General features: G+C 47.2%; 2 protein-coding genes across 5 annotated transcripts in view; both read left to right on the plus strand.

Annotated features, from left to right (window-relative positions):
* Positions 1-2,632: 2,632 nt before the first annotated feature.
* On the plus strand, positions 2,633-9,345 carry SSR2 (signal sequence receptor subunit 2). The gene is made up of 6 exons (XM_019953415.2): positions 2,633-2,758; positions 3,341-3,495; positions 4,452-4,550; positions 5,643-5,751; positions 7,576-7,653; positions 8,768-9,345. Exons 1-6 carry the CDS (start codon positions 2,750-2,752, stop codon positions 8,876-8,878), a joined length of 561 nt encoding a protein of 186 aa, XP_019808974.2. The 5' UTR covers positions 2,633-2,749; the 3' UTR covers positions 8,879-9,345.
* Positions 9,346-13,266: 3,921 nt separating this feature from the next.
* Positions 13,267-25,650, plus strand: part of ARHGEF2 (Rho/Rac guanine nucleotide exchange factor 2) — a 48,676-nt gene continuing 36,292 nt past the window's right edge. For 2 of the 4 annotated variants that reach the window (XM_070785067.1, XM_070785070.1), the window contains exons 1-3: positions 13,269-13,481; positions 20,845-21,140; positions 22,508-22,625. In XM_070785067.1, coding sequence (XP_070641168.1) covers positions 20,866-21,140; positions 22,508-22,625 — 393 coding nt within the window. In that variant the 5' untranslated portion in view covers positions 13,269-13,481; positions 20,845-20,865. Of the gene's footprint in view, positions 13,482-20,841; positions 21,141-22,507; positions 22,626-25,650 lie in introns of those variants that run through there. The other 2 variants (XM_070785074.1, XM_019953429.2) reach the window with 2 other exon arrangements.

Below are 25,650 nucleotides of genomic sequence, written 5' to 3' on the forward strand. Positions count from 1 at the left end.
ACTGTGTGGATTGAATCTGCAGTGGAAGCGTGGAGTCCTAACCACTGTGCTGCCAGGGAATTCCCAGCAATCGACTCTCAAAACCACCCCTCTAGTCAGAATAGATTTCAATAGGGAGACTGTAAACAGAAATGATGAGGATTCCTCCAATCAGCAGATATTTCTTGAGCACCTCCGTGTGTTCAGCATCACTGTAGGATCTTTGGATAAATGTATATTAGACAAATTGCACCTAATCATGAAGGTGAACTTTCCAGATCAGAAGCAACCAGAAAACAAACAAAAACCTACAACATGTCACTGTGGTGCTGCTGTAAAAGAGCAATGCAGTCTGGCAAAGCCAAGGATGGCTTCCCAGAGGGGATGAGACTAGGGCGGGGATGAGACTAGGGCGAGGCCCTGAAAAAGGGCTTGGATTTGAATAGGAAAGAGAGGCAACAGAGAATTTTTTGAGGGAAGCCACACACAAAGGAAGTAGGAGATTGTATGTAGAGGATTTGTTGTGAGTCATTCCTGGAGTACATCCTGTGTGCTGAGGCATGACACTAAGCAATGGGAAACAGACCACCTGTCCTCAAGGAGCTCTGGGAAACGGTGAATGAAGGGGCTACTAAAGCAAATACAGGTGATGTGTATTAGTCTACAAGAATGTTAAGCCCCCAGAAAGTAGAAACCTTACCTGTTCTGTTCATCTCTATATCCTAAGTACCTAGAACAGTGCCAGGCACAACTATGTGCCCAGTAATTGCATACTGAATGAATTCATGCTGCAATGGAGATGTATAACAGCAATATTGATAGTTACCATTTATGGAGCACACACATGTGCCAGACAATATGCTAAGAGTTTTACATACATCATCCTATTTTATTCTCCAGCATTTTGAGAGTACTATAATTATCTCATTTCACAGACTTGGAAACCAAGGCTTATAGAAGTTAACACTTGCCTTAAGGTTACCTAAACTCTTAAGTGACAGAACAGAGATTTGAATACAGAATTCAAAATTGCCTAACTTCACTATCCATCCTCTGAACATAGAGTCAAAATGCTGTTTGGGGAAGTTTGTCTACTAGCTGACTGAAATGTGCAGAGAAAGACTCAAGAAAGTGAGACTACTGCAATGAAAAATAGCAACAGCAACACGTATAAACTAAAGCAGTTACAGGAGAAAAGAAGAAAGGATATACTTTCAGGGGACTTCAGTTCAGTTCAGTCGCTCAGCTGTGTCTAACACTTTGCGACCTCATGGACTGCAGCATGCCAGGCTTCCCTGTCCATTACCAACTCCTAGAGCTCTTTTTCTTGGGGATGATTTTGATCACTGCCTCCTGTACAATGTTAGAAACCTCAGCCTATAGTTCTTCAGGCACTCTGTCAATCAGATCTAATCCTTTGAATCTATTTGTCATTTCCACTGTATAATCATAAGGGATTTGATTTAGGTCATACTTGAATGGTCTAGTAGTTTTCCCTACTTTCTTCAATTTGAATATGGATTTGGCAATAAAGAGTTCATGATCTGAGCCACAGTCCACTCCTGGTCTTGTTTTTGCTGACTGTATAGAGCTTCTCCATCTTCGGCTGCAAAGAATATAATCAATCTGATTTCTGTATTGACCATCTGGTGACGTCCATGTGTAGAGTTGTCTTTTGTGTTGTGGGAAGAGGGTGATTGTTATGACCAGTGCGTTCTCTTGGCAAAATTCTGTTAACCTTTGCCCTGCTTCATTTTGTACTCCAAGGCCAAACTTGCCTGTTACTCCAGGTATCTACTGATTTCCTACTTTTGCATTTTAGTACTCTATGATGAAAAGGACATCATTCTGGTGTTAATTCTAGAAGGTCTTGTAGGTCATCATAGAACCATTCAGCTTCAGCTTCTTCAGCATTAGTGGTTGGGGCATAGACTTGGATTACTGATATTGAGTGATTTGCCTTGGAAATGAACAGAAATCATTCTGTTGTTTTTGAGATTGCACTCAAGTACTGCACTTCAGACTGTTTTGTTGGCTATGATGGGTACTTCATTTCTTCTAAGGGATTCTTGTCCACAGTAGTAGATATAATGGTCATCTGAATTAAATTCTCCTATTCCCATCCATTTTAGTTAGTTGATTCCTAAAATGTCTATGTTCACTCTTGCAGTCTCCTGTTTGACCACTTCCAATTTGTCTTGATTCATGGACCTAACATTCCAGGTTCCTACGCAGCCCTTTGAAATCCCCTTCAAAGGGCTTCTAAAGAAAGTTCAGGGCTTGGTGACTTATTTGATACATGGGATGACCAAATTTCTCGGCTGGAAATACAAAGAACGGTGGTAGCCCCAAGAGAAATAGCTTTTCTCTAATTCCAGTTTGACAGTACACTGGATAGATAGATTTTAGACAGACGACTCTAATCTCTAGATTTGTCAGTTCCACAAAACAGTCAGGAGCTGGGTGTCCACAGTAACGGCAAGTCAGATTGAAAAGTCATTCTGGAGGGCAGAATGATAAAAGCGAGAAAGAAAGAAAGGAAAGAAGGGGGAAAAAAGAGAGCGAGGGTGCACAGATAAGTCTTTCCTAGGAGCGGTCGCATCCCGGAGACCAGCGGGCACTACAAAGGGAAAGGTGGGGCTTATCTAAGAACTACAACTCCCAGTAGGCATCGAGAAGAGCAACCAAGCTTCCGGCCAGAGCTTATTTCCGGTCTTTCGGGTGCTGACGCTCTCTTCCGGTTTTGAAGGCCCCTGAAAGGGTTTGGGGGATGTGCACGGTGAGTCCCGACAAGTGGGAGCAGGGGAATCTTGTGTCCTCACTACACTCAGCGGCTAAAAGTTAGCTCCAGGAGGTCAGGGAGGAGAGGGCATGCTGGCGGGAGGACGTGTAATCTTGGCAAGAATGGGGGAGGGGACTGGGGCCACGAAGGGCCCCAGAAAGGGATGTGGAGGGCGAGGACGAATGGGATCCCTGGGAAAGGATGGAGGGTGGGATGCAAGAGCGTGGGGGAGGACCCCGCGAGCGCGCCGTGGGATCCCAGGGGAGCTGGTGGAGGAGGACCAGAGGGAAGGTAGCAGCCGTGGGGTGCTTCTGCGTAAAGGAAAGCTAGAGGCTGCTGTGGGTCCGAGATCGGCCGAATCCGGCAGCCCAAGGAGCGTGGGCTCATAGAGTCCTCTCAGAAGATCCTGCCAGTTAGGGAGCATCCAGGGCCCAGGTGGCTTAGAGACTGCTATGTTGGGAGGGGCTGCCGCTTTGACAGACTCAAAAGAGCTTTGACAAAGGTTGAAAGAGCTGTCAGGGAGCTTTTGGTGGTTTTACGTGCTTGGACTGACTGCTCGCTTTGCTTTTTTCTCCAAAGATGAGGCTGCTGGCATTCGCGGTGTTGGCTCTATTTGCTGTCACTCAAGCAGAGGAAGGAGCCAGGCTTTTGGCTTCCAAATCACTGCTGAACAGATATGCTGTGGAGGGGCGAGACCTGACCTTACAGTACAACATTTACAATGTTGGCTCAAGGTAAGGAGGCACTGGAGCTATAGGTTGGGTCCTTTTCAGGTTTCCTAAATTTCCTAGCTGGGAACAGGGACCAGCAGTGATTTATTTTTGGGAGATTTTCAGCAGCAGACATCATGAGTGAATGAATGAATATACTGCTGGATCTGCTTTTGGAAGAGGAGGACATATTCTTATCTAAGTTACAAGAAACCGTCTTCCACTTTTTTGACGTGAAAGAGTTTCAGAGTGGGGAAGAAGCAAGAATTGTGGTGACATAGGGAGAAGAAAATGAGAAGGCAGGAAATGTATAATCCTTTGTTACCTTAGGGATTTAGTTTCAGCTTCCTTTCTTAGATTGGCTTTTTTGTTGTCTTTCACTGTTTTAAAAAAGTAGACCTTTTATTTTGTTTGGTTGGGTTTTGGGTTGTGTGTTGTTTTTTTTTTGCCACGCTGTGGGGCATGTGGAATCTTAGTTCCTTGAGCAGGGCTCAAACCTGAGTGTCCCACGTTGGAAGCACAGAGTCATAACCACTGGACTGCCAGAGAAGTTCCTTTTTATTTATTTATTTGGCTTCGTGTCGGGTCTTAGTTATGGCCTGCAGGATACTCATTACTGCGTCCCCTGGACCACCAGGAAAGTCCTCTCTTTTACTTTATTTCCTTGAATTTTCTTTTCCATATGCATTTTGCTCCTCTTCCCCTCCTTACACACACACACACACACACACACACACACACACGTGAGAAAAAACTAGGGCAAAAATGGATTCGGGCCCATTCTTTCCTAGATACTTTGAGTATTTTATTTTGGCGCCCAGAATCCAGGCCTTGAGTGCGATTCTTCAGTGTAACTACGTAACTCATATCTGTCTTTTGTAGTTCTGATTTTTTAGGACAGGCAGACAGATTTGATTGCTAACTGCTTTAATTTTATAGCCATTACTTACTAACCTTTCTTTGTTTCCTCCATTCTTTAGTGCTGCATTAGATGTGGAATTATCTGATGATTCCTTCCCTCCAGAAGACTTTGGCATTGTCTCTGGAATGCTCAACGTCAAATGGGACCGGATTGCTCCGTATCCTCTTGACACTGGCTGATGAAGGCTAATGGGATGTTGGAAGGGATGTTGCCAGCAAAGCAGTAGGGTCACATCAGTCTAAGTGTATATGGCCATTCTTGCCACCTCTCTGGATAAGATGTGGCAAGAGAGACTAGTGAGAATTGTGTGTGCATGATTTCGGGTGGGCCTGAGGAAGGAGGTTCCTGAAGTTTAGGTTATAAAGCCCTAAAACATTCCATATTGGGAGAATGTAGACAGATGTTTGTGGCTGGTTGATGATCTTTAAGGTGCTTTTAAAAGAAATTCTGTGGGATGCTAGTGTGATCTGGGTGACCTTTTTAAAGGCTCTTCTTATTCAGTGAACCCCTTATTTGGATCAACTGGTAATTTCTTGAGTGTTTTTAAAATGCATTCTTTATTCATTTATTTTTGGCTACACTGGGTCTTCGTTGCTGTCTGCAGGCTTTCCCTAGTTGCGGCACGCGGGGTTTCCTCTTGAGGTGGCACGTGGGCTTGTCGTTGCAGTGGCTTCTCTTGTGGAGCGCGAGCTGTAGGGAAATCGGCTTCAGTAGCTGTGGTGCACAGGCTTAGTTGTCTTCCCGGACCAGGGATCAAACCCCTGTCCCCTGCATTGGCAGGCAGATTCTTTACCACTGGGCCATCAGGGAAGGTTCCTTCCTGAGTGTTTTGATTTAGATTATTTTTTTCCCTTGTGAGTTATAGTATATTTAGATTTTCTGACAAGGTTAAGTGTTCTCTTTGTATTGTTTTTGTTTTGTATTTTCAAGAATTTCCTTCTGTTACAGGCAGCAAAAGGTTTTCTGTGACCGTAAGTGACTAATTTTTCATCTATAACCTGTATTGTTTTATAACATTTCAATATTGAATATGTCATAGACCTCTTAAAACTTGATTAAAAAGATATCATATAATACCACCCACTTCAGGCTTAGGTACAAAGCCTGTGTTTACTATTTTTGCAGAGTATTTTAGATATGAAATATTACATGTGTTAGCAACTCTTTTTGTGAACGTGCATTTAGTCCCTAAGTTGAAAGTTTGTTACGACTGTAGCTTCATCCTTTTCCCTCCTTAACTCTGAGTCAGTGCTAGCAACGTCTCCCACACCGTGGTCCTGCGCCCTCTCAAGGCTGGTTATTTCAACTTCACCTCAGCAACTGTGACATACCTGGCCCAGGAGGATGGGCCTGTTGTGGTGAGTCACCCACACCCTTAGCTGGCTGGGGCTCAGCTCTGCCTTCCTTTGCAGTCTCTTGCAGAGAATCTCCAGAGCAGGCGCTAAATTCTGAGGAAGTTAAGAAGGACCCAAAACTTGAGGTATTGTGGTAGGAAGGAGCATATTTCAAAGTATGTTATAAAGTCTCAAAATCAAGCAGTGAAATGAACAGGAAGGAGTACTGCCTGGTTGCCTGCCTTCTCCTTCACCTTCGTTCTGTGCAGTGTCAGGTGCCCTCTGCTTTGGTACCATGCTTGCCTTTCCAGTCCACCTTCTATGCTGCCGTCAGATCACTCCCTGTCTCCGCTGTGTCTGTGTCTCTCCGTTGCTTAGAATGCGCCTGCTTCTCCCATCAGGGCCACGCTTTTCCTTGCATACCCTTCAGTAGTCTTGCTGGGTTCTGCCTCTCCCTCCAGTTCTCTACCCGCCAGGATCCTCGGTCCAATGAGGCCAAGCGCCTCCTCTCTCTCAGTGCTCCTCGTTTCCACTCTGCCTTTGTTCTCTGTCTGAAGTACTCTCTCTCCTCCACTTCGTTATCTGGCACCTTCTCAAGACCCAGTTCTGAACTGCATCTCCTTGATTCTGTCTCCTGCTTTTACAATTCATATGGCTCTTTCCTACTCATTCTTTCACTAAACATTCATTGACTGCATCAAAACGTCTGTAGCTCTTAAAATCCATGCCACTTGAACATTTAATTATTGACTGTCTTCAGTAGTTCTCTCTTATATCTAGGTCTTTTCCCTCACCCCCACCTCTCAGTTTAATTATAAATGCCTCGAGGTGAGGGACTGTGTCTTAGATTTCCTTCTGTTTCCCATATAGGATAGAAGTCCAATGTAAACAGTCTTTTGATTGATTGATGTAAAGGTCAGCAGACATTTACTGAGCCCCCGCAATGTGCTAGATGATAGGAAATACAAAGAAGATTAATAAAATACTGTCGTAGGCCTCAAAAAGCTTAGGTCATGAATTTATAAATACACATGGGCTTTAGGCTCCTTAGTGAGTGCACAGTGGGGAAGGGACTTAACATAGTCAACCATAGAACTATAAGAAATTCAAGAGACTCAAACCTTCATTGCAGTCTCCGAATTATGAACCTGTGGAAATATATTCTTGTAATTCTGGTTATATTATTTTCACATCTTCCATCCTGTGTGCTTTAAGAACCTCGTTTGGGATTCTCTGGTTCCACCTGGTCCTTGATGGGTTAAAAGACACAGACGTCAAGGCTCAGCTGCCACTTTAGAACAAAGTTGTTTGCCATGTGCTCCAAAGTCTTGGCCTGCTCTCCAAGACGAAGGAATGTGGGGCAGACTCAGCCCCTCCTCTGGTAATGTACATTTGGGTAGGGCTTGAGACTTTACGGAATCCTTCTCATTATTTCATTGGAGCCTCATGTCAGCTCGTGAGTTACAGAAGAGTGTTTCCACTTAAGGAATGGGGAAATGATTGCCAAGGGCAGAAGGGCCAGTGGTGGTGAGCAGCTCTCTCCAGAGTCTGAGGCTGAGGTAGAACGATCTGGCTTTAATTACCACAGCATACCTGGCCTACCTTTTTTTTTTTTCTTTCTTTTTTTAAGTAAATGCTCATCAAGTGTCTCCTGGCTCCTAATTTACTCATCTTTACAACACACGAAAGAACCATCCATCTTCTCTAGTTCAAAAAGTTTTCCTCATCTGGATGTTTCTTGGGCCTTTGGGAACTAAGACTCTATTGCTTAGAACTGGGTTCGTTGAAAAACTGCCTTTTTCCCAAATGAGAAAGAGCTGAAGACTTGCCTTCTTTTCTTCTTTTCAGATCGGCTTTACCAGTGCACCTGGACAGGGAGGAATCCTGGCTCAGCGGGAGTTTGATCGAAGATTCTCCCCCCATTTTGTAAGCTTTGCAGGCCTCATCACTCCCCTGGCAGGAGAACACCCTTTTTGTTGTGAGACCTCTTGGCCTCCTTAGAAGATACGGATAGTTGGTTGGTTCTTGTCATATCTGTTTTTTGGTGTCTGGTACACACAGCCATCAAACATCATGATTTAACCATGGCTAGAGATTTTTGGCAATGAGATCACAGTTGCAAGAACCAAAAAAAAACTGCCGTTTTTCTCTGCTCAGCCTTGAATAAAGCCCCACCTTGGAGTCCTGGGTCTAATTCAAGGATGAAAAGAGTATCTGCTTCGATTCAAAGAGTCGCCAAGCATTGGGAGGTTAAATGGGAACTTTGTTGTAGTCTAGTCTAGGAGAGAATTTTTTGAAGATTTGCCTAAAGGACTGAATGAGGAGATTCATGTATTCATTCCTTCAGGGAATAATTATGAGGTTCCAAATTACGTGCTCGCTTCTGTGCTTTGCTTGGAGAAACCAGCGCAAGACACAGTCCCTCCCATTGAAGATCTTATGGGCTTATGGAGGCCTCAGTGGAGGGAACTGCTGTGATAGCAGTCATACACAGGGCTCAGGAGGAGATGCAGCGGGAACACCTAACCTGATGTTGAGAGTCAGGGAGGATTTTCCGGGGGAGAGAGGTTTCACTAATTAAAGAGGAGGTAAGGAAGGGGACGCACCCCAGGAAGAGGGAGTAGCTCTGAAGTGAGAAAAAGCGTGGAGTCCAGGAATAGCAGGTAGTTTCGGAAGGCTGGAGGGCGGCATGTGACGCAGAGGAATGGAAGAGAGAGGCTGGCAGTGTGGGCCAGAGTTAGTTTGCAGGAGGCTTGACTGTCAGGGCAACACCTGGACGTCTCCCTCCTCAAAGATTGTCTGGAAGAGAGAAGCTTCTCTTCCAGAGTGGATTGGGTCAGGTGAGGCCTTTGGTTTCATAGCTCGAAAGGGTGGTCTTTAGTGAGCCATTCTGTGTCTGCAGTGGCCAGAGAGGAGCCTTCCTGCTGACGCTCTGCTTATTTGGGCTGGCTGCTCCCTTTTCTCATTGGACCCTTCCATCCTAGTCCCGTCCTGTGCCCTAATCCAGGCTTCTAAGCAAGGCCTTTGTTGTCTTCCACAGCTGGACTGGGCAGCCTTCGGGGTCATGACCCTCCCTTCTATTGGCGTCCCCCTGCTGTTGTGGTACTCCAGCAAGAGGAAATATGACACCCCCAAAACCAAGAAGAACTGAGTGGGGCTTCCACAGCCCTCCCTGCCCAAGAAATCCAGGTGCTTTCCAGACTCCAAAGGGAATCTCAAATGCAGTGTCTTCTCCTTTAGCCCCTGGCCATCTTCTCCTGGATCCTGTCCTGCTCTAACTAGAGCGAAGGACTAGGCCTGGGAGTCTGTGAGCGCCTCTTTGGTTCCATCATGAAGCCGGACAAACAGGAATGCCTTCGGCAGCCGTCGTGACCTCGGGGCCCTGTGTTGCAGCACTGAGGTGCCGGGGGTGTGTTGCTGGCTATGTGAACTCTCAGAGGTCCAGGAAAGGGCATTTCGGAGGCTGCCTGACACCACCCCATCCCCCACAACCCCTCTCAAAAGAGGGTGGAAGATAAGATGAAAGCTGTGGGACTCTTGGAGGCTACCCAGTCTCTGTACTGGCTTAGAAAGTTCTTACCACATGGGGTTTTCTAATAAAAACAAATGCCACCCTGACTTGTCTGTTTTCCCATCACCTGGATGAACTCAGGTTACTGTTGGTGCACAGGCCCTGACTACTCAGGCTCCTGGACAAGTGAGCTGAACTCCTGCCTCCTTGCTCCGGGGAGTGTGGGTCCTGTCCCCCAGAGGCATTCTGTCCATCCACCTTCATGACCGTCTTTGCTTCTGTCTCTTGTTTCCCTGTTTTCACCAGTCACCACACGCTCAGTCATGTCCAGTTCTTTGCAACCTCATGGACTATAACCTGCCAGGCTCCTCAGGCCATGGAAGTTTCCAGGCAAGAATACTGAAGCAGATTGCTATTTTCTCCTCCAGGGGATCTTCCTGACCCAGGGACCAAACCCTTGTCTCCTGCTTTGGCAGGCAGATTCTCTGTGCCAGTCACCATATAGTCCCCTAAACCTTCCTTGCTTGTGAGCTCCTCTCCACAGTAGAGGAGGGAAAATGGGGAAAGATGGTCTGCATTGTTCTATCCCCAGATCTTCAGAGAGCAATTTAGTTCATTATTTTTAAAAAACTATTCATTTGGCTGTGTCAGGTCTTGGTTGTGGAATGTGGGCTTAGTTACTTTGCCTCGTGGGATCTTAGTTCCCTGACCAGGGATTGAACTTGTGTCCCTTGCACTGCAAGCTGTATTCTTAACCACTGGACCAAGGAAGTCCCTTCACTGACTGTTTTTGAAAAGCTATCGATTACACCTGATTCTAGCCCTTCCTGTGTTGAAGACTTAGCTTTTCTCAAGTTTAAGCTTATTTTAATGTCTCTGCTTTGAGCTCAGGCCAGGCCGAAGCGCCTGAACCCCCCGAGTTGTTACCTAAGCACAGCCTGTGGAAAGGCAGTGGGTTTTGGCTATAGCAGCAGTGGGGAGAAGCCACTCTGAGCTGACTCTGTCCAACCCAGGAATGCCGTGGTCCGAGAACAGCCTCCCCGGCAGGAGAGAAACCCAACAAACACCCGCTTTGTTCCTGCCACCGTTTCTCAGCTTAGATTCTGGTGGGGTATGGGAGCAGTCAGTGCTGCCCAACTGGTTTAACCTTTCCTTCGCCCAGCAGTTGGAGCCTCTGGGCTGAAGGATGAAAAGGACATGGAGACAACGGGAGGCTCTGAATGGAGTAGCCCTCCACCAGCTCACATCCCTCCTTCAGGGCCTGCGGCTCGGACACCCCAGGACTGGCCAGGTCAGAAGGCAAGGAGGATGTGTTTGCTTTTGTTCACTGTGTTGCTGGTGGAGACTTGGGATCTGCTCAGGAGAATGGGGGAAAGGACAGTGAATCAGAAGCTTGGGGTTGAGAACAAGTATAGGGAAGGAAAAGGGAGCTAGTTTGATACGTATTGTCTTCCTCTTTAGCACTATAAGATGTTAGTCTTTGGAGGCGGGAACTCACTGCCACCTGTGTGGTGTCTGCTGGAAACAGTGAGGAGTTAACCTGTAGGAGGAGTTCTGGTTTAGAGGCTAGGATAACCTTCATAACTTGGGAAGGCAATATGAGATTTCTTCCTCAGTCTGAGTGCTGGGAGGTACTCCTTTTCTGAAAGCTGGGGCAGTCTTTACCTTTCCTTGCAGAACTCCCACTTTGCATCCTGGCTCTTGTTACAGAGAAGACTAAAGGGGAGCCCAGGTCTGACCCAGATGACAAGCAAGTGAAGGCAGGGTCACAGGCACCTTGGAAAAAGGCCAAAACCAGATACTTCATCTCTTGAGAGACCAAATTCCTTGGAGTCAGGGTGGAATTTGAGCCTCCCTTAAGCAGTGGCGTTGGAGAATAGAAGAGCCTCTAAAATCTATAGATGGCGAGACTTAGCTGGAATAGTTACTTTAGGATTAAGCCCTCTTCGTGAGATAATTTAATGGAGGATGAGTAGCAGATAGTGCTTCACTCTAGTGAAAACCACCCTAGGAAGATGGGAACCCTGACCTCCAGATTTCGTGCAGGTCTGCAAAGGAGAGAGAAAGTAAGCACCCACCCCACATCCTTTCTGGAGATTGGGTACCCAACCTGAGAACTTCCTCCCTTAAAGGTAAAACATATAGTAACCCATCTGTCAATGTCTTCCAGATCCCCTCCACCCCCGGAAACCAGCCCTCTATCCCTCCTATGTCATGCAGGCTTTTAGCTGGCACTTGCTCACCCACACCCAGCCCCACTACCAGGAGGAGCCAGGGCCAAGATTATCACCTTTTTTACATCCTAGGCTTTGGGATTTCACCTGAAGAAAGTCAATGGGAAATGGGGATAAGGGTTCCCAAAAAGCTGGGGATAATGAAGCAGCCTGGTGACAGCATGGGAGTTTTCAAGGCTTGATAGCTGGAGAGAGCAGCTCAGGATGGTGGAAGGAATGCTGACCACAGACGCAGCAGCGCTGGGTCCCCGCCCACCTCCACCACCCACTCGCTGGCCGACTTCAGGTGAATCACGCCTCCTTCCGGGGCCTGTGTCCTCATCTGTATCATCACAGGATTGTTTAATCAGGATTTCTGAGGATCCTCCACCACAAAACAGGTAGCTGTTTCCCCTGTATTCTTGAAAGAAACAACTCGTATGGTCATATGGTTTGGAGCCCAGCCAGGTAGGAAAAGGGCTTCCCTGGCGGCTCAGACAGTAAAGAATCTGCCTACAATGTGGGAAACCTGGGTTTGATCCCTAGCTCGGGAAGACTCCCTGGAGAAGGGAATGACTATCCACTCCAGTATTCTTGTCTGGAGAATCCCATGGACAGAGGAGTCTGGCAGGCTACAGCCTGTGGGATCGCAAAGAGTCATGACTGAGCGACTAACAGTTTCACACAGATAGGAAAGAGCACACAGCTTCCACATCTGGCAACAGCTGCCCTCTTCCTCTCACCCAGAGTGAGGGTTTGAGAGCAAGGATGGACCATGGATCACATAATCTCATCTAATAGATGAGGGAAGGCAGAAAGTGGAGGGGCTTATCCAAGGTCACAGCAAGTGGCAGTTTTATTGAAGAGCATATTTATTGAGTAACTATTATTTATATAATAACTATTATGGACCCAGCGTTTAAGTGCCACTATTTGTACATCTGTCATTCACTATCCCCATTGTACAGAGGCGGCGATGAGGCTACCAGAATAGGTAACTTCTCCAAGGCCCCTTATCTAGGGAGTTGGCAGAGGCAGCCAAACTCTTCCAATTGCAGCATGTCCTTTCCACTAGACCATGGGCCTGGCAGGGAGGAGGCTCCCCGGTACCTCAGGAAGTCCAGTGTCTGCCCACGCCATCCTCTGCCCCAGGGAAGCAGGGAAGGTGAGTCAGCACCCCCAGAAGCGGTTATCAGGGAAGGGGGTGGAGAGCCCGTCAGATATCCTGTGCCTGGTATCCACAACACTCTGGGAGTGGAGCTGTGTGTGCCGAGCTGCCAGCTCACCCTGTTCCTGTTGGCCGAAGGAGGGCCGTCTTCAAATGCAGCTGCCCTTGTCAGCGCTCCTCCCTGCACTTTCATCACAGAAAATACAGTCTGTCCTCCTCCCCCTACTGTAACCTGCCTCTTAAAGGGAACCACCAGCATTTGGAAACCAGATTAGAGAGAGAGCAAAGGACCTCCCCGACCCCTCTAGGACCTTGCTGTGAAGTAGGGTGCCGACCATCGGCCTTTCCCTGAGATGTCCTCTTTTTCCTCTCAGCTCCACCCTGTCTCCACTCGCAGGTGGGTGAGGGTTCCCTGGGATGTCATTCCCAAATACTCTCCGCTCAGAGTGACCCCAGCTTGGCTTCCTGGATCTGTTTCCACCTGTGACTGAATCTGATGGCTGCCCTTTGGGGAATGTTAAAGACAGGAGAACCCAGGAATCCTCTGGACCAGCGTTGGCACCAAAGGGGTTAAAGACCGGAGCCCAGCACTGTCAAGGGTGTTTGAAGTAGGGCGGGGAAGGGAAGGGCTAGAGTTGTTGGAGAGGCAGCTGGTCTGGACTGGAATGAGTCCCCCCTGTCTCCTAAGCAAACTTCTGGACCATGAGCAATTCCCTTAAAAGGATCAAGAGAGAGGTACCCCCATTAAGGTGCTGGACTGGATTCTTAGAGGGGCTACCTGAAGCGGGACTTCCTCCCATATTGAAGTCACCAACCGAGGGCAAGAACGGGTCTCCCATCTTTGGGATATCTCCTGAGTCTGGTGAGTTTCCCTTTTCCCTTTCCCTGAGTCCTTCCTTCATGAGTGGGCATTCCCCAGAAGTAGAGATCTTCAGGAACCCCTCAGCACACCCAGGAAGTGGCAGAACAATTCTCCACCAGTCTCCTGTATTAGTTCCCGTTTTTAACTAAGGTGTATTCTGTTTGTGTCTGTGTGAGTGTGCACAGGTGTACAAACAGAAAATCACCAAAATGGCCAACAGTTAATTAGCACTACTTGTGCAACCAGTGATGCCAAAGCTTGTTTATGCACTCTTAATCCTCACAATCCTGATGAGGTTGGCATATCACAATCCCTGTATTAAACGTGAGGTTTATCCTTCTGTCCATGGGATTTTCCAGGCAAGAATACTGGGGTGGGTTGCCATTTCCTTCCCCAGGGGATCTTCCCAATGCAGGGATCAAAGCTGGGTCTCTTGCATTGGCAGGAGGCTTCTTTACCACTGAGCCACCAGGGAAGCCCAGTTAAACAGCTAAACCTTGTCAATTAAGAGGGATTCAAACTCAAGTTCACCTGGCAGCAAAGTCCATTATGATGTCTTCTAGTCTCTTTTTCTTACTCAAGAGGTATGGACAAAAAGGATGGCTAGAGTTTTAAAATTTCAAGTCCGAATTCACCCAGGGTCCCCTTCCTCTAAGGCCTGGCAGTACTCCCTTCATCCGTCTGAGTTAATTGTAAGATTTAAAGGGCCACCAACTCATGTCTGAGGCTCAGAGGCTTCCAGATTCCATATTACTCCATCCATTCAGATTAGGGGCTTCCTACTTCACCCACTACCTTTAGGTGTTCCCTGGGATCTAATGGGTTAATTCCTTGGGACTCTATGGTCAAAGTCTTCTCAGGTGTGTCCCTCTGAACCTCAGCCCTTCTCTTGCCCCACCCTTCTAGCATGGCACCCAGGATGCAGGCCAAGAAACTGACAGGAGGTGGAAAGGGACTGATTGGTTTTGCCCCTCTTATTCCCTAGCACCCACACATCATGGGCTAGCCTGGGTCCCAGCAAACCTCCGGTAAAAAAAGCACACAAGCCTAGCAGAAAGAAAGGACAGGATCCCTAGGTTCAGTTTGCAAATCTATTTAAAGAAAGAAGATGGTCACACTTGGAAGCCCAAGGCAGCAAAAGTCCTGATTGCTTTGTGAGCCTAACATATCAAAGAGGCGGGGGTGATTTGGGGTGGGTGTTTCAGATGCGTGATGGCTGCCCTTTATGGAGATGTGGTGGGACTTCCTTGATGGTCCAGTGCTTAAGGCTTTGGGCTTCCACTGCACGGGTTCAATCCCTAGTCAGGGAATTAGGGATTCTGCATTTTGAACTGTGGTGTTGGAAGACTCTTGAGGATCCCTTGGACTGCAAGGAGATCAAAACCAGTCAATCCTAAAGGAAATCAGCCCTGAATATTCATCGGAAGGACTGATGCTGAAGCTGAAGCTCCAATACTTTGGCCACCCGATGCGGAGAACTGACTCACTGGAAAAGACCCTGATGCTTGGAAAGATTGAAGGCAGGAGGAGAAGGGGATGACAGAGGACGAGATGGTTGGATGGCATCACCGACTCAATGGACATGAGTTTGAGCAAGCTCCAGGAGACAGTGAAGGACAAGGAAGCCTGGAATGCTGCAGTCCATGGGGTCACAGAGAGTTGGACACGACTTAGTGACTTAACATATTTAGCATATATTTCTTTAGCACCTATCAGTGTCCGACAGGGCCCAGAAAGGTCTATGTGCAAACACAATGGTGGGGCACTGTGGTCATACATGACTGCTAGAAAAAGCATAGCTTTGACTGTACAGACCTTTGTTTGCAAAGTAGTATCTTTGCTTTTTAGTATGCTAAGTTTGTCATAGCTTTCCTTCCAAGGAGCAAGCATCTTAATTACAAAATTATAAAATTTAATTATGAAATGAACAGTGCCATAAGGCACTGCTGTCGTTTAGTCACTAAGTCGTGTTCACCTCTTTTGCGGCCCCATGCAGTGTAACCCACCAGGCTCCTCTGCCCACGGGATTTTCTAGGCAAGAATGCCAGAGTAGGTTGCCATTTCCTTCTCCAGGGGATCTTCCCAACCCAAGGATCTAACCCGAATCTCTTGTACTGGCAGGTGGATTCTTAACCGCTGAGCCACCTGAAAAGCCCTCGCTTACACAATGTCAAGCACATACCAAAATCTTGCATGTCTCACACTGAGAAACAGAGCAGTGGTGAAGCCAAGTCAGGGTGAGGTGAGGCGGTATTAGAAACTTGGGTACTGTATGACCCGCTGTAGAATGGGGTGCTCGGGGAGCAGGGAGAGGTGGGAAGGAACTGTGGTTACTGAAGCCTTCTTTTTTTTTTTTAAACTGAAACCTTCTTTACTTGAAGCACTGCTGTGGTCTTTTATGTGGGATACTGTTGGATTAATGATTTACTTTCTGTGCAAGAAGAAGCAGGTATATTAAATTTTGAACTATCAAAGGGTTTTCTATGACCCTGTCCCCCAGGGCTAGGAGACCCCGAGGAGAAGCCCACAGATCATGCCATCTGGCCTCTCCCTTCCTCCCCATTCTTTACTTTCTAGTTTTTTCAGGTCTTCCCCGTTATTGCCCCCTTGGGGAGATTTAGGACCCCAGAGCCAGACCCAGGAAGCCACCAGACTGTGAAGGGGCCCGGCAGCATTGCCCACCATCCCACATGCCCAGCTGTGTGGTTGCTCTCAGCAGTTCCTACCCTCAGTGTTTGCTGGCAGCAAACAGAAGCAGGCCCTCCCTGCCCACCACCCATCACCTCATTCAGATATCTAAGATCCAGAGGGAGTAGAAAGGACAAATTTAACTTACCCCCCATCTAATTTCTTCTGGAAGCTGCGTTCTCTCTTTGGCTGGTGTGGAGAGGGCAGAAATGATGATGAGAATGGGAGTGAATAACAACAGTGCTGGATTTCTTTTTTGTTTTTTTTCTTTTGGCCGAGCAGTTTGTGGGATGGACTCTTAGTTCCCTGACCAGGGATTGAACCTGTGGCCTCGGCAGTGAAAGCATGGAGTGCTAACCACTGGACTGCCAGAGAATTCCCCAGACTTCTTTCAAAGCTAGCCACTTATGCTCACTGGGAGCTTGCCTTCTGGTTTCAGAGGAGAACTCAGGTTCTGCAGTGCGTTGGATCTGCTGTGAAAACTCAACTCTACCTCCTACAGCCCTGTGACCTTGAGCAAGTTACTTTCCCTCTCTGTGCTGCCTGTTTCTTCTGATGTAAAATAGGAATACTAATATCTATTTCAAGAAATGGTTGTGAGGGTCCCACAAGATGATGTAGGCACTGATTGTGGATTAAGCCTCTACCCCTGTAGGCTCAGATGCTACTTAGGAAATGGATGAGCTGGGGTCTTTGATGTCCCTCTTTCCTAAGCTGGTTGGAGATGCCTGGCTGGTGAGCAGTAAGCCTTACTGTCTCTCTGTAATCTCTTTTTCTCTCCTTCCTGAGATTCTGAGGCCCAGCTTCTCTAAATCAAGAGCCTGCAAACTTTTTCTGTAGAGACCCAGATAATAAATATTTTCGGCTTTACAGGCCATATGGTCTCTGTTGCAACTACCAACTTTGCTATCGTAATGCAAAAACAGCCATATACCGTATGTAAATGAATGAACATGGCTGTGTTCCAAGAAAACCCTTTATTTATGAGCACTGAAGTTTAAATTTCATATAATTTTTATGTGTCACAAAGTAGTGTTCTTCTTTTGATTTTTTTCCCCCAAGCATATAAAAAAGAAAACAGTACAGATTTGACCACAGGCCATAGTTTGCCAACCTCTGCTGCAAATCACCAGAGGCTATCGCCCCTCCCTTCTCTTTGAAGAGTGCAGGTTCATCAAGGTCCTTCTTGCTCTGGTTGTTTGCGTTCTTTTATATCAGAAGGACTTTATGATAATTAGTCCCCATCACAGTTGTTTTAGTGTCAGCCTGTGGGTTATTTATTCACTCTCTTTTTAAGAGATAACAGTGAGGTAACCATCATATAGCGCTTCTCTCTTGGGCCTTCCTCTCTCCAGAACCCCATTTCTCAATGCTCTGCCTTCTCTCTGCCTCTAAATAACAGCAACCACAACAATAGTAGCATTTACTAAGTACCTAATATGTGCCAAGCACAGTATTAGTTGTATTTACCGACATTATCATTAAGTCTTTCAATATCCTTGCAAGGTAGTATTATCATTCCCATTTTACAGATGATTCCAGAGCTCAAACACATGAAATAAGCAGTGTCATGTGGTTATTTATTGAGATGCCCAAGGTCACTTGGTTTATGAAGGTGGCAGAGCTAGCAAATCTGCCGAACTTCAAAGCCACTGTAGCATCCTGAAGAAATTACGGTTTCGGAGTTCTGAATAAGAGAACTATTAAATAATAATTAAATAATACATGCCTCCATCTCAGCACACACTGGAATGTGTAACGAATCAATGGCGACTAGGGAAATGATGGAGATTACACACAGAGGAGAGATCAGGAGATGCTGATGGTCTATGTTGGTGGGGAAAGCATCTGATCCAGAGGCAGGAAGAAGAGTAAAGTGACTGAGAGCCCCTTCTGGCTTTCCTCTCCTGCCCCCATCCCCAGCATCTGATCCCAGACCTATTTCAGAATCTCCTATCTCTGCTCAGCGGAAGCAGTGATGTGACACGATGTGATCTCATTCAGGAGCTAAATAAAGCCATTGTGTGAGCCCCAGCCCTGGCCGCTCCCTTGTACCATTTCCTGAGCTCAGGAACCCAGGGAAAGATGGGAGGGGGCTGGGAGAGAACTGGTGTGAAGAGCAGCAAGGAAGGGAACGTAGAGCCACAGAAAGCGGAGGGCGGAATATCTCTGGGAGGGGGATGAGGAAGCCTTGCTAAACCTCATCACTTTGAAGGAGAGAATGAAAGTTATTGACATTATACCATGAAGGAGTGGAATTTAGAAAACAGAAAAACTTTCCGAAGAATGGAATGAAGATATGAGGGAGAAGGAGTCCAGTGAATTCCATTTTCACAGAGGGCGGAGACCATGAATGACATGACAGAAGAGGTTAGAAAGAGGGCAGATCTTTGAGCAGAGGTCAGATTCAAGGTGGTCTCAGTTGGAGGAAGGAGGGTGAGATCCCAGGACATGAAGATCTCAGGATTAAAAATGTCTGTCCACCAGGCTAAGGCAGCAAGGTACCACCTCCAGCAGGAAGCATCTCCAGGGATGGAGGGAAAAGAAAGGGCTTCCATTCACTGCTTTTCATTCATCCAGTCAAATCCACCCCATGAGCAAAATCCAGCCAGGAAGAGCAGGTAGAAGCTGGGTACAGGTGTGTAGGTCTAACAGCTTTTTCTCTTTTGTGAGGTCATTGAATGCCAGATCCAAGGTCCGCATGGTGCCCCTCAGTGCCCATTTCTGTCCTATTCCCAGCCTCTGTTGCTCTTTTTCTAGTGAGCACCCCAAGTTCCTACTCTTTCCTCCCTCCCAGCTTCCCTCAATACTTTTTTGTCAGTACCTCCCGCCCCTTGCCCCAAATCTCAGCTTTGAGACCCCTGGTTGGCAGGGATCATGCTGTGGCCCTCAGGCTCTGTCCTGCTCCCTGCAGAACTGCCCATCCCGTTTATTTTATTTTTTAAAAATATCTGTATTTGGCCGTGTCGAGTCTTAGGGTCTTCTAAGATGGGATGTGGGATGTTTCGTTGCAGCGCATGGACTCTCTAGTTGAGGCACGTGGGCTTAGTTGCCCTGTAGCACGTGGGATCCCAGTTCCCTGACCAGGGATCGAACCCACGTCCCCAGCTTTGCAAGGTGGATTCTTACCACTGGACCACTAGGGAAGTCACCGGGCCATCCTGTTTACAGATGGCACATCAGATGACACGAGGCCCAAGTCTGTGGACACAGAGGATGGGTCCCAGTGGCTGGACGAGAGGCCCCCTCTATGTGGCTTCCCGATGTGCTGAGACACTAGGCCTGGGCTGGTCTCCTAGGCCTCTCCTTTCCTATTCTTAGACCCACCCGGCAGGGCAGCAGAATCCACCTGCAGAGGCCTGAGTACTTGTGTCCTCCCTTCCCCATGGTAGACAGGCGTGCAGTGGGGCACAGGCACCATCTCCGTGGTCCTGTCTGCAGCGGCAGCAGGTTGCAGTGAGAGAGGGAGCAGTAGCTGGAAGGGACGACTTGCCAACAACCTGGACTTTAGGGGTGTGTGTGTGTTTGTGTGTGTCGGGGGCAGGGAATAAAATAACCTGCAGAAGGCTTGACGCCCTCACAGGAAGCCTGGGAGGAGGGCGAGTTCTGGCTCATTGCTTCCTGGTCCTCCTGGGTCCTCCCAGCATCTCAGTTGCTTCTCTCCTGGGGGAAGAGGAGCCTGGGAAACTCATTCTAGCAGAAGTTCTGCAGAGACAGGGCCTGGGAGGGAGTGCAGAAGTAGATGCCGCTGATGTGAGCTGCCCTCCTGCCCCTCCGCCACCTTGAAACTCTGGTATTTGGTACTTGTTTCTGGAGCGGGGTTTATCATTTTCAACTTTAAGAGCTCCTGAGGGTTCTTAACTCTGAGACACACTGAGGCAAGCCCTGACAGCCTCCAGGAGTGTTGGGCTATGAGAACAATGCCTACCTGGAAGAGAGAGTGAAGGAATTTCAACATGGCTAATTTGGGGGCCCTTTGCTCTGCTCCGTGGGGAGAGGTCAGAATAGCTGTCTTACTACCCAAAGGACGGGAGTCTTAGAAGGAAGAAGTCATAATACTGTCACTCACGCACCTTTTCTCCCTGCTGTTTTATTTGCCTAGACTCCTCCCTCTCCAACGTGGCCAAATCCTAACCACTCCACCCTTCCAGGCCCATCTCAAAGGCTATTTACTTCCTTCTGTTTCCCTTTTCTGAGTCCTCCAACTGGTTATATGTACTCAGCACAAAGCCTTCTTTTTTGAAACTTTTCTTGTGACATTTGACAAATCCTGGCCAGTTGTTTGTGATCTGTGCTTTTGTCTGCGTGCACACATGCACGCACTCACTCACCAGAATGAATTCCTTGAGGGTAGGAACAATATCTATTTCTCTTTGCTTGGCATGGCTTCCTGTCAGATAGGTGCTCATCAGATGGAATGATAATGAGTGAACGAGGGTGTCATTATGTACTGGACAGAACACTAGACTGGGAGTCAGAAAACCCACGTTCCTGGTTTGACTCCTCAGCTAATTCTTTGTGTAATCTTGAGCCAACCATCCTCCAGTTCTGTGCCTTGGGGAAGGGAGGAGTGGGTAACAGGATACTCTAGGCCTGGCTGACTATGACACTTTCCTAGTTCCAAGGTTCCAGAGTTCTAGAACTCTGCTCAGCATTCTCTGTCTTCTTGATTCAGACTGGCCTGTGTGCAGCTTCCATGAACAGAGAAGTCCCAGAGGTGTTCCTCGCAGGTGGAGATCTGGTGCCCCGAGGCCACACTCGCCGCTGCCTCTCTGCGGTGGAGTCCAGAGCGCAGCTGGAGGAAGAGGAAGAGGAGGAGAATCAGAGGGAGGGGAGAAAAAAGGAGGGCGAAGCCTTCCATGCTGTGCCCCTCCGAAGGTCGGGCGCTTTTCGTGCCCACAGCCACAACTACGACCCCTTCAAAAGGCATAGCTGGGGGCCGGGCAGGGAGCTCCAGGATCCACTGAACAGGTAAAACACTGGAGACCTCCTGTCTCTCCTCTCAAGTCCTAGACCCTGGAGAAAGTGGTTGGGAAGGAATGACAGGAGTTGAAGAGGCCTGGGCCCCTAGCCTCATGCCTGGAGAGTCTGAACCCAGGCCTGTGGCAGGCCTCTGAGGAGAATGGACCCTGCCTTTCAGTATGTGGCTCTCTCTAGTGTCCTAGCCCCTTCCTTCTACTAGTCTCCAGGGCAGTGGGTGAGACTGGAGAAGGGGAGGTGTGGAGGGGCGGTGAGAAGCAGGACACTCGGGTCTTACTGTCTCCTCCTCCCACTTGCGTTTAGCACATACAGCAGAGTTAGAGCTGGAAGGGACTCAGGGATCATATGGCCCAGTTGCCTCATTTTACACATGAGGAAACAGGCCCAGACAGCTTCGGAAGTTTTCTTGAGCCGTGCTCCCAGGGTTGGGACATGGGACCTAGCCCCCTTTCCCAAATTGCTGCCCGCCTGATGGTGCAGGCTGAGGCAGGCCCATGGTGTTTTGACATCGTAGTCCAGCCCTACAATGGGGGAAGACCTCCTCTTGCTCAGGGTTCTATATATGCATGACAAACCGGAAGTGAGGGACCCAGCTCTTCCCCTCTCCTGGAAAAACCCTGACCACTTCCCCAAAGACAGAGAGGAAGCCAGAAAGAGAAGGCCTGGGGGTCAGCGTGAAGGGTTCAGTGTGAGTGGTGCCTGTGAGTGCCTGCCAGCCTTGGAAGGGCCTGTCTCTCTGCTTTGGCAATGGTCCCCTTGGACAAATTATCTTAGCCTGGTGAGTAGACCAAACTTCTCGAGCTCCTGGATAGGGCTGGCTGGGTGTGTGAGAGGAGAGGACCCTTGCCCCTGAACTGGCTTGGGAGGGAACTTGGGTGAGAAGCCTGGTCTTCAGGACTCACGGCACCTTCCTAAGAGCAGCTTGTCCAAGGCAGAGATGCCTTTTGTGATGCCAGCTGTATCTCAGGATCTTCGAGGTTCACCTTCACGATCAGGCACTAATTCTGTCCCTTGGGTTGAGAAGGAAGGGCGCCCTAGGCACACCATTTATCTGAGTAGGGGCTAAGGTTCTCATCAGAACCCCCATCCCCTTTCCCTCCGCGCTGACCGCCGACCGTCTTCTGGAGGGCAGTACTGCCCTTTGACCAGCAGGGGTCATCCTTGCCCACAGCCAGTGCCACAGCCTTGCCCAAGCACAGCCCGAAAGGGAGGCCAGTTTGGGTCTGGCCTGCGCCTATGCCAACAGGAAGGGCTGGGCTGGGGGCAAGCAACAGGGACTGGGCTGAGGCGGTGTTTCTCCCTGGTGCCCGTCACTGGCCACTGGGTACGGAGGGCAGTGGTGGCAATGTGTGTTTCAGGAATAAACTGCAGGCATCGGGATGCACAAGCCCCAAGGAGCCCTCCTTACTGCGGAGCCAAGAGGAACTGGACTCCTTTCTGGACCTGCAACACCAAGGTGGCCAACCCTCCTGCGTGGTATGGACAAACAAATCCCCATGGAAGCGCCCACCTTCCCCCCGCTCTCCTGCCCCTTTGCCTGTCCAACCACCAGTCTGTGCCTCTTCTGTTCTGCCAGCTGCTGAGGCTCTCTGTGCCCAGGGATCACTTTGACTTCATCTGACCAAATCTGAATCTGGTGTCTATACCCCTCTGTCTGCTTCCCTGGGTCTGTGGGCTCTGTTCCCCGGCCTTGGTATCCTGCCTCTGCCTCTTTCTCTGAGACCCTCTGTTCCCTGCTTTCTGTGTCTCTGTGCTGATGTGGGCATCTCTGCCTCTCTCTCAGTAAAAGGCCCCTGTTCCCCTAGTTATAACTACTTCTTTCTGTGGACCCCACATTTCTCAGATTTGGAGATGAACTTACTATTTGTAGGATGAAACTAGGCATCTGGTAACCCTGAAAACAAGATAATTATAGGACTATCAAGTAAGAAAGGATATAGAGATTGCTCAGGCTTCTGGCTTAGGGGACCATCACAGGGAAGATCTCAAACCAGGACCTAGGGACCACTGAGGATACACAGAGGTTTTAGAGACACCTCTGGGTCTGCTAGCTAAGAGTCCCTGAGTATAGTCAGCCCTCGGTATGCACAGGTTCAGCATCCATGGATTCAACCAAGCATGGGTCAAAAATACTTGAAAAAAAAAAAAATTCCAGAAAGTTCCAACGAAACTTGAATTTACCTTATGCTGGCAAATATTTACATAGCATTTACATTATGTTTGCAACTAATTTATGCGGCGTTTACATTGCATGAGGTATTATAATTAATCTAGAGCTGATTTAAAGTATATGGGAGGATGCGCATAGGTTATATGCAAATATTATGCCATTTTGTGTAAAGGACTTGAGCGTCCTTGGATTTTGGTATCCATGGGATCCTGGAATCAGACCCCGTGGATAATGAGGGACAGCTGTACACAGAAATGCCTCAAGCCCAGTGACTTAAGGTTACCTCCTGTCCAGCACATACTGGCCAGTGTACCCACCCGGCCTCAAGATCCAAGTGCCTGTGGCTCAGGCGAGAGGCTGAGAAGAAGGGGCTGTTACAGTCTGTCAGGGAAGCAGCAAAACCCATCTTATCCCAGGTCACACTTTTCTCCATCACCATTTCTGCATTTCTTCCCTCCAGCCCAGTTCGATGTGGTATAGTAGAAAGAACAGCGTTTGGGAGTCACACTAGTTGAACAATGCATTATATCTTTCTGAAAATCAGGCTACTAAAACCTGTCTTTTCAAGTTGTGATTGTTAGACTGGGGAAAAAAGTGTTGAAGTGCCCAATACTGCGACTAATACATGGGAGACAGTGGTTTTTTTTTCCTCTTCTTCCCTCCAGGCCCTTCTTACTTATTTCCCCCCTCTTCACCTCTCTCTTTGTCCGGCTGCGCGCTTCCTGGTATTATATGTCTCCTTCTTTTCTCCCCTCTCTAGTGTTGTGTGTTTTTGTTTTGTTTTTTTTATGCCTTCCTTCTCTCATTCCTCTCCTGTCTTTATCTAAGTACTTCCCTTAAATTTCTCCTTGTCTGTCTGTCTGTTTTTTGCTTGTTTATTTGTCTGTTTCTTCCTGCAGCAGCAAGTTGGTGTAAGTCCTCTGCAGTGTCCATAGACTGAAAGTCTGAAATTCATTAAACTAGACTGGGGCTTGCAGACTGACCATGAGCCAAGTCTAGCTCAAAATTTATTTTGTTTGGCCAGCACGGTGTTTACAATTTCTAAAATTCAGATGTCCTTAGATGAGAGCTTTATCCTCCAGTTTGCCAGAGTTGCTAATATTCTGTATTGTATTTTTCCATTGTCTTAAATGTAATATTGAAAAATGAATGCCTAATCAACCAACCACCCATCTCAAGAACAAGAACATTACTAACACATTTATCTTTGCTTATGTCTGCCTCTCTTCTCTTATTCCCTTGCCTCCCCTCCAGAGGTAATCACTGTCTTCAATTTTCTTAATAACTCATTTACTTTTTAAGAGTAGTTTAAAAAATTGTTTTAGCACAAAGTATTACCTAGTAATACATTATTTCTTTTTTGTTTCTAACTTTAAAATCAATGATGTTAAAAAAAATCAATGATGTTATATTCCACAAAATTTTCTATAACTTGCATTTTCACTCAGCATCCTGTTTCTAATTTTTATCCGTGTGTTGCAAATGTAGTCCATTATTTTCATTCCAGTCTTCTGTTGATGGACATTTGTATAATTTCCATTCTTTGCTATCATGAAGAGTGTCATTATGAACATCCTTCTACCCATCTTCTGGTGCTCATTTGCAAGAATTTCTCTGCAGTATATCTTGGAGTAGGATTATTGGGTCACAGAGTATACAATGTTCATTTTTTTGAGATAACGAGAAACTTTTTATTTCTATCAGCAATATATAAGTGCTCCTGTTGATTCACATGCTTTCCAACATTTGGAATCATCAGATTTCTTAATTTTGTCAGTCTAGTGGTTATAAATCTCATTGTGGTTTTAATTTGAATTATCCTTATTACAAATGGGATTGGCATTTTTTTCCCTTTGCCTTGGTCATTTGTGTTTCCTCTTCTGTGAAGTTCCTTTTCCTATCTTTTGCCCACTTTTCTATTGGATTCTTTGAAGGTTTTTTCTTTATTGTTTTGAATGTGTTCTTTACATATCCTGAAACTAATCCTTTGTTGTTATATGTGTTGCAATGATCTTTTCTCAAGATTGAGAAAAGTGGTTTGACTTTTTCCTCTCTATAATGTCTTTAAAGAGACAGTTTCTTAATTTAGAAAGAACATATTTATTGAAGTATAACTTATGTATAAAACATGCATTAAAAACTTTTGAGATTTTGATTGGCGTTGCATTAAATCTAAAAATTATTTTAGGAAAAGTGGGCATCTTTACCATATTGCTTCTTCCTACCCATGAAAACAGGATACTTCTCCATTCAATGTATTTCAATAAAGTTTTATCATATTTTTTCCATACTGTTTATAGATATATATTAGATGTTTTCTTAGGTATATTA

This window comes from Bos indicus, chromosome 3 (genome assembly GCF_029378745.1).
Source record: "Bos indicus isolate NIAB-ARS_2022 breed Sahiwal x Tharparkar chromosome 3, NIAB-ARS_B.indTharparkar_mat_pri_1.0, whole genome shotgun sequence".
Lineage (NCBI taxonomy): Eukaryota > Metazoa > Chordata > Mammalia > Artiodactyla > Bovidae > Bos > Bos indicus.

Coding starts and splice junctions, on each gene's coding strand:
- SSR2 (XM_019953415.2), top strand. Junction 3,496..4,451: donor ATTTACAATGTTGGCTCAAG/GTAAGGAGGCAC, acceptor TCCATTCTTTAG/TGCTGCATTAGATGTGGAAT. Junction 7,654..8,767: donor GAAGATTCTCCCCCCATTTT/GTAAGCTTTGCA, acceptor TGTCTTCCACAG/CTGGACTGGGCAGCCTTCGG.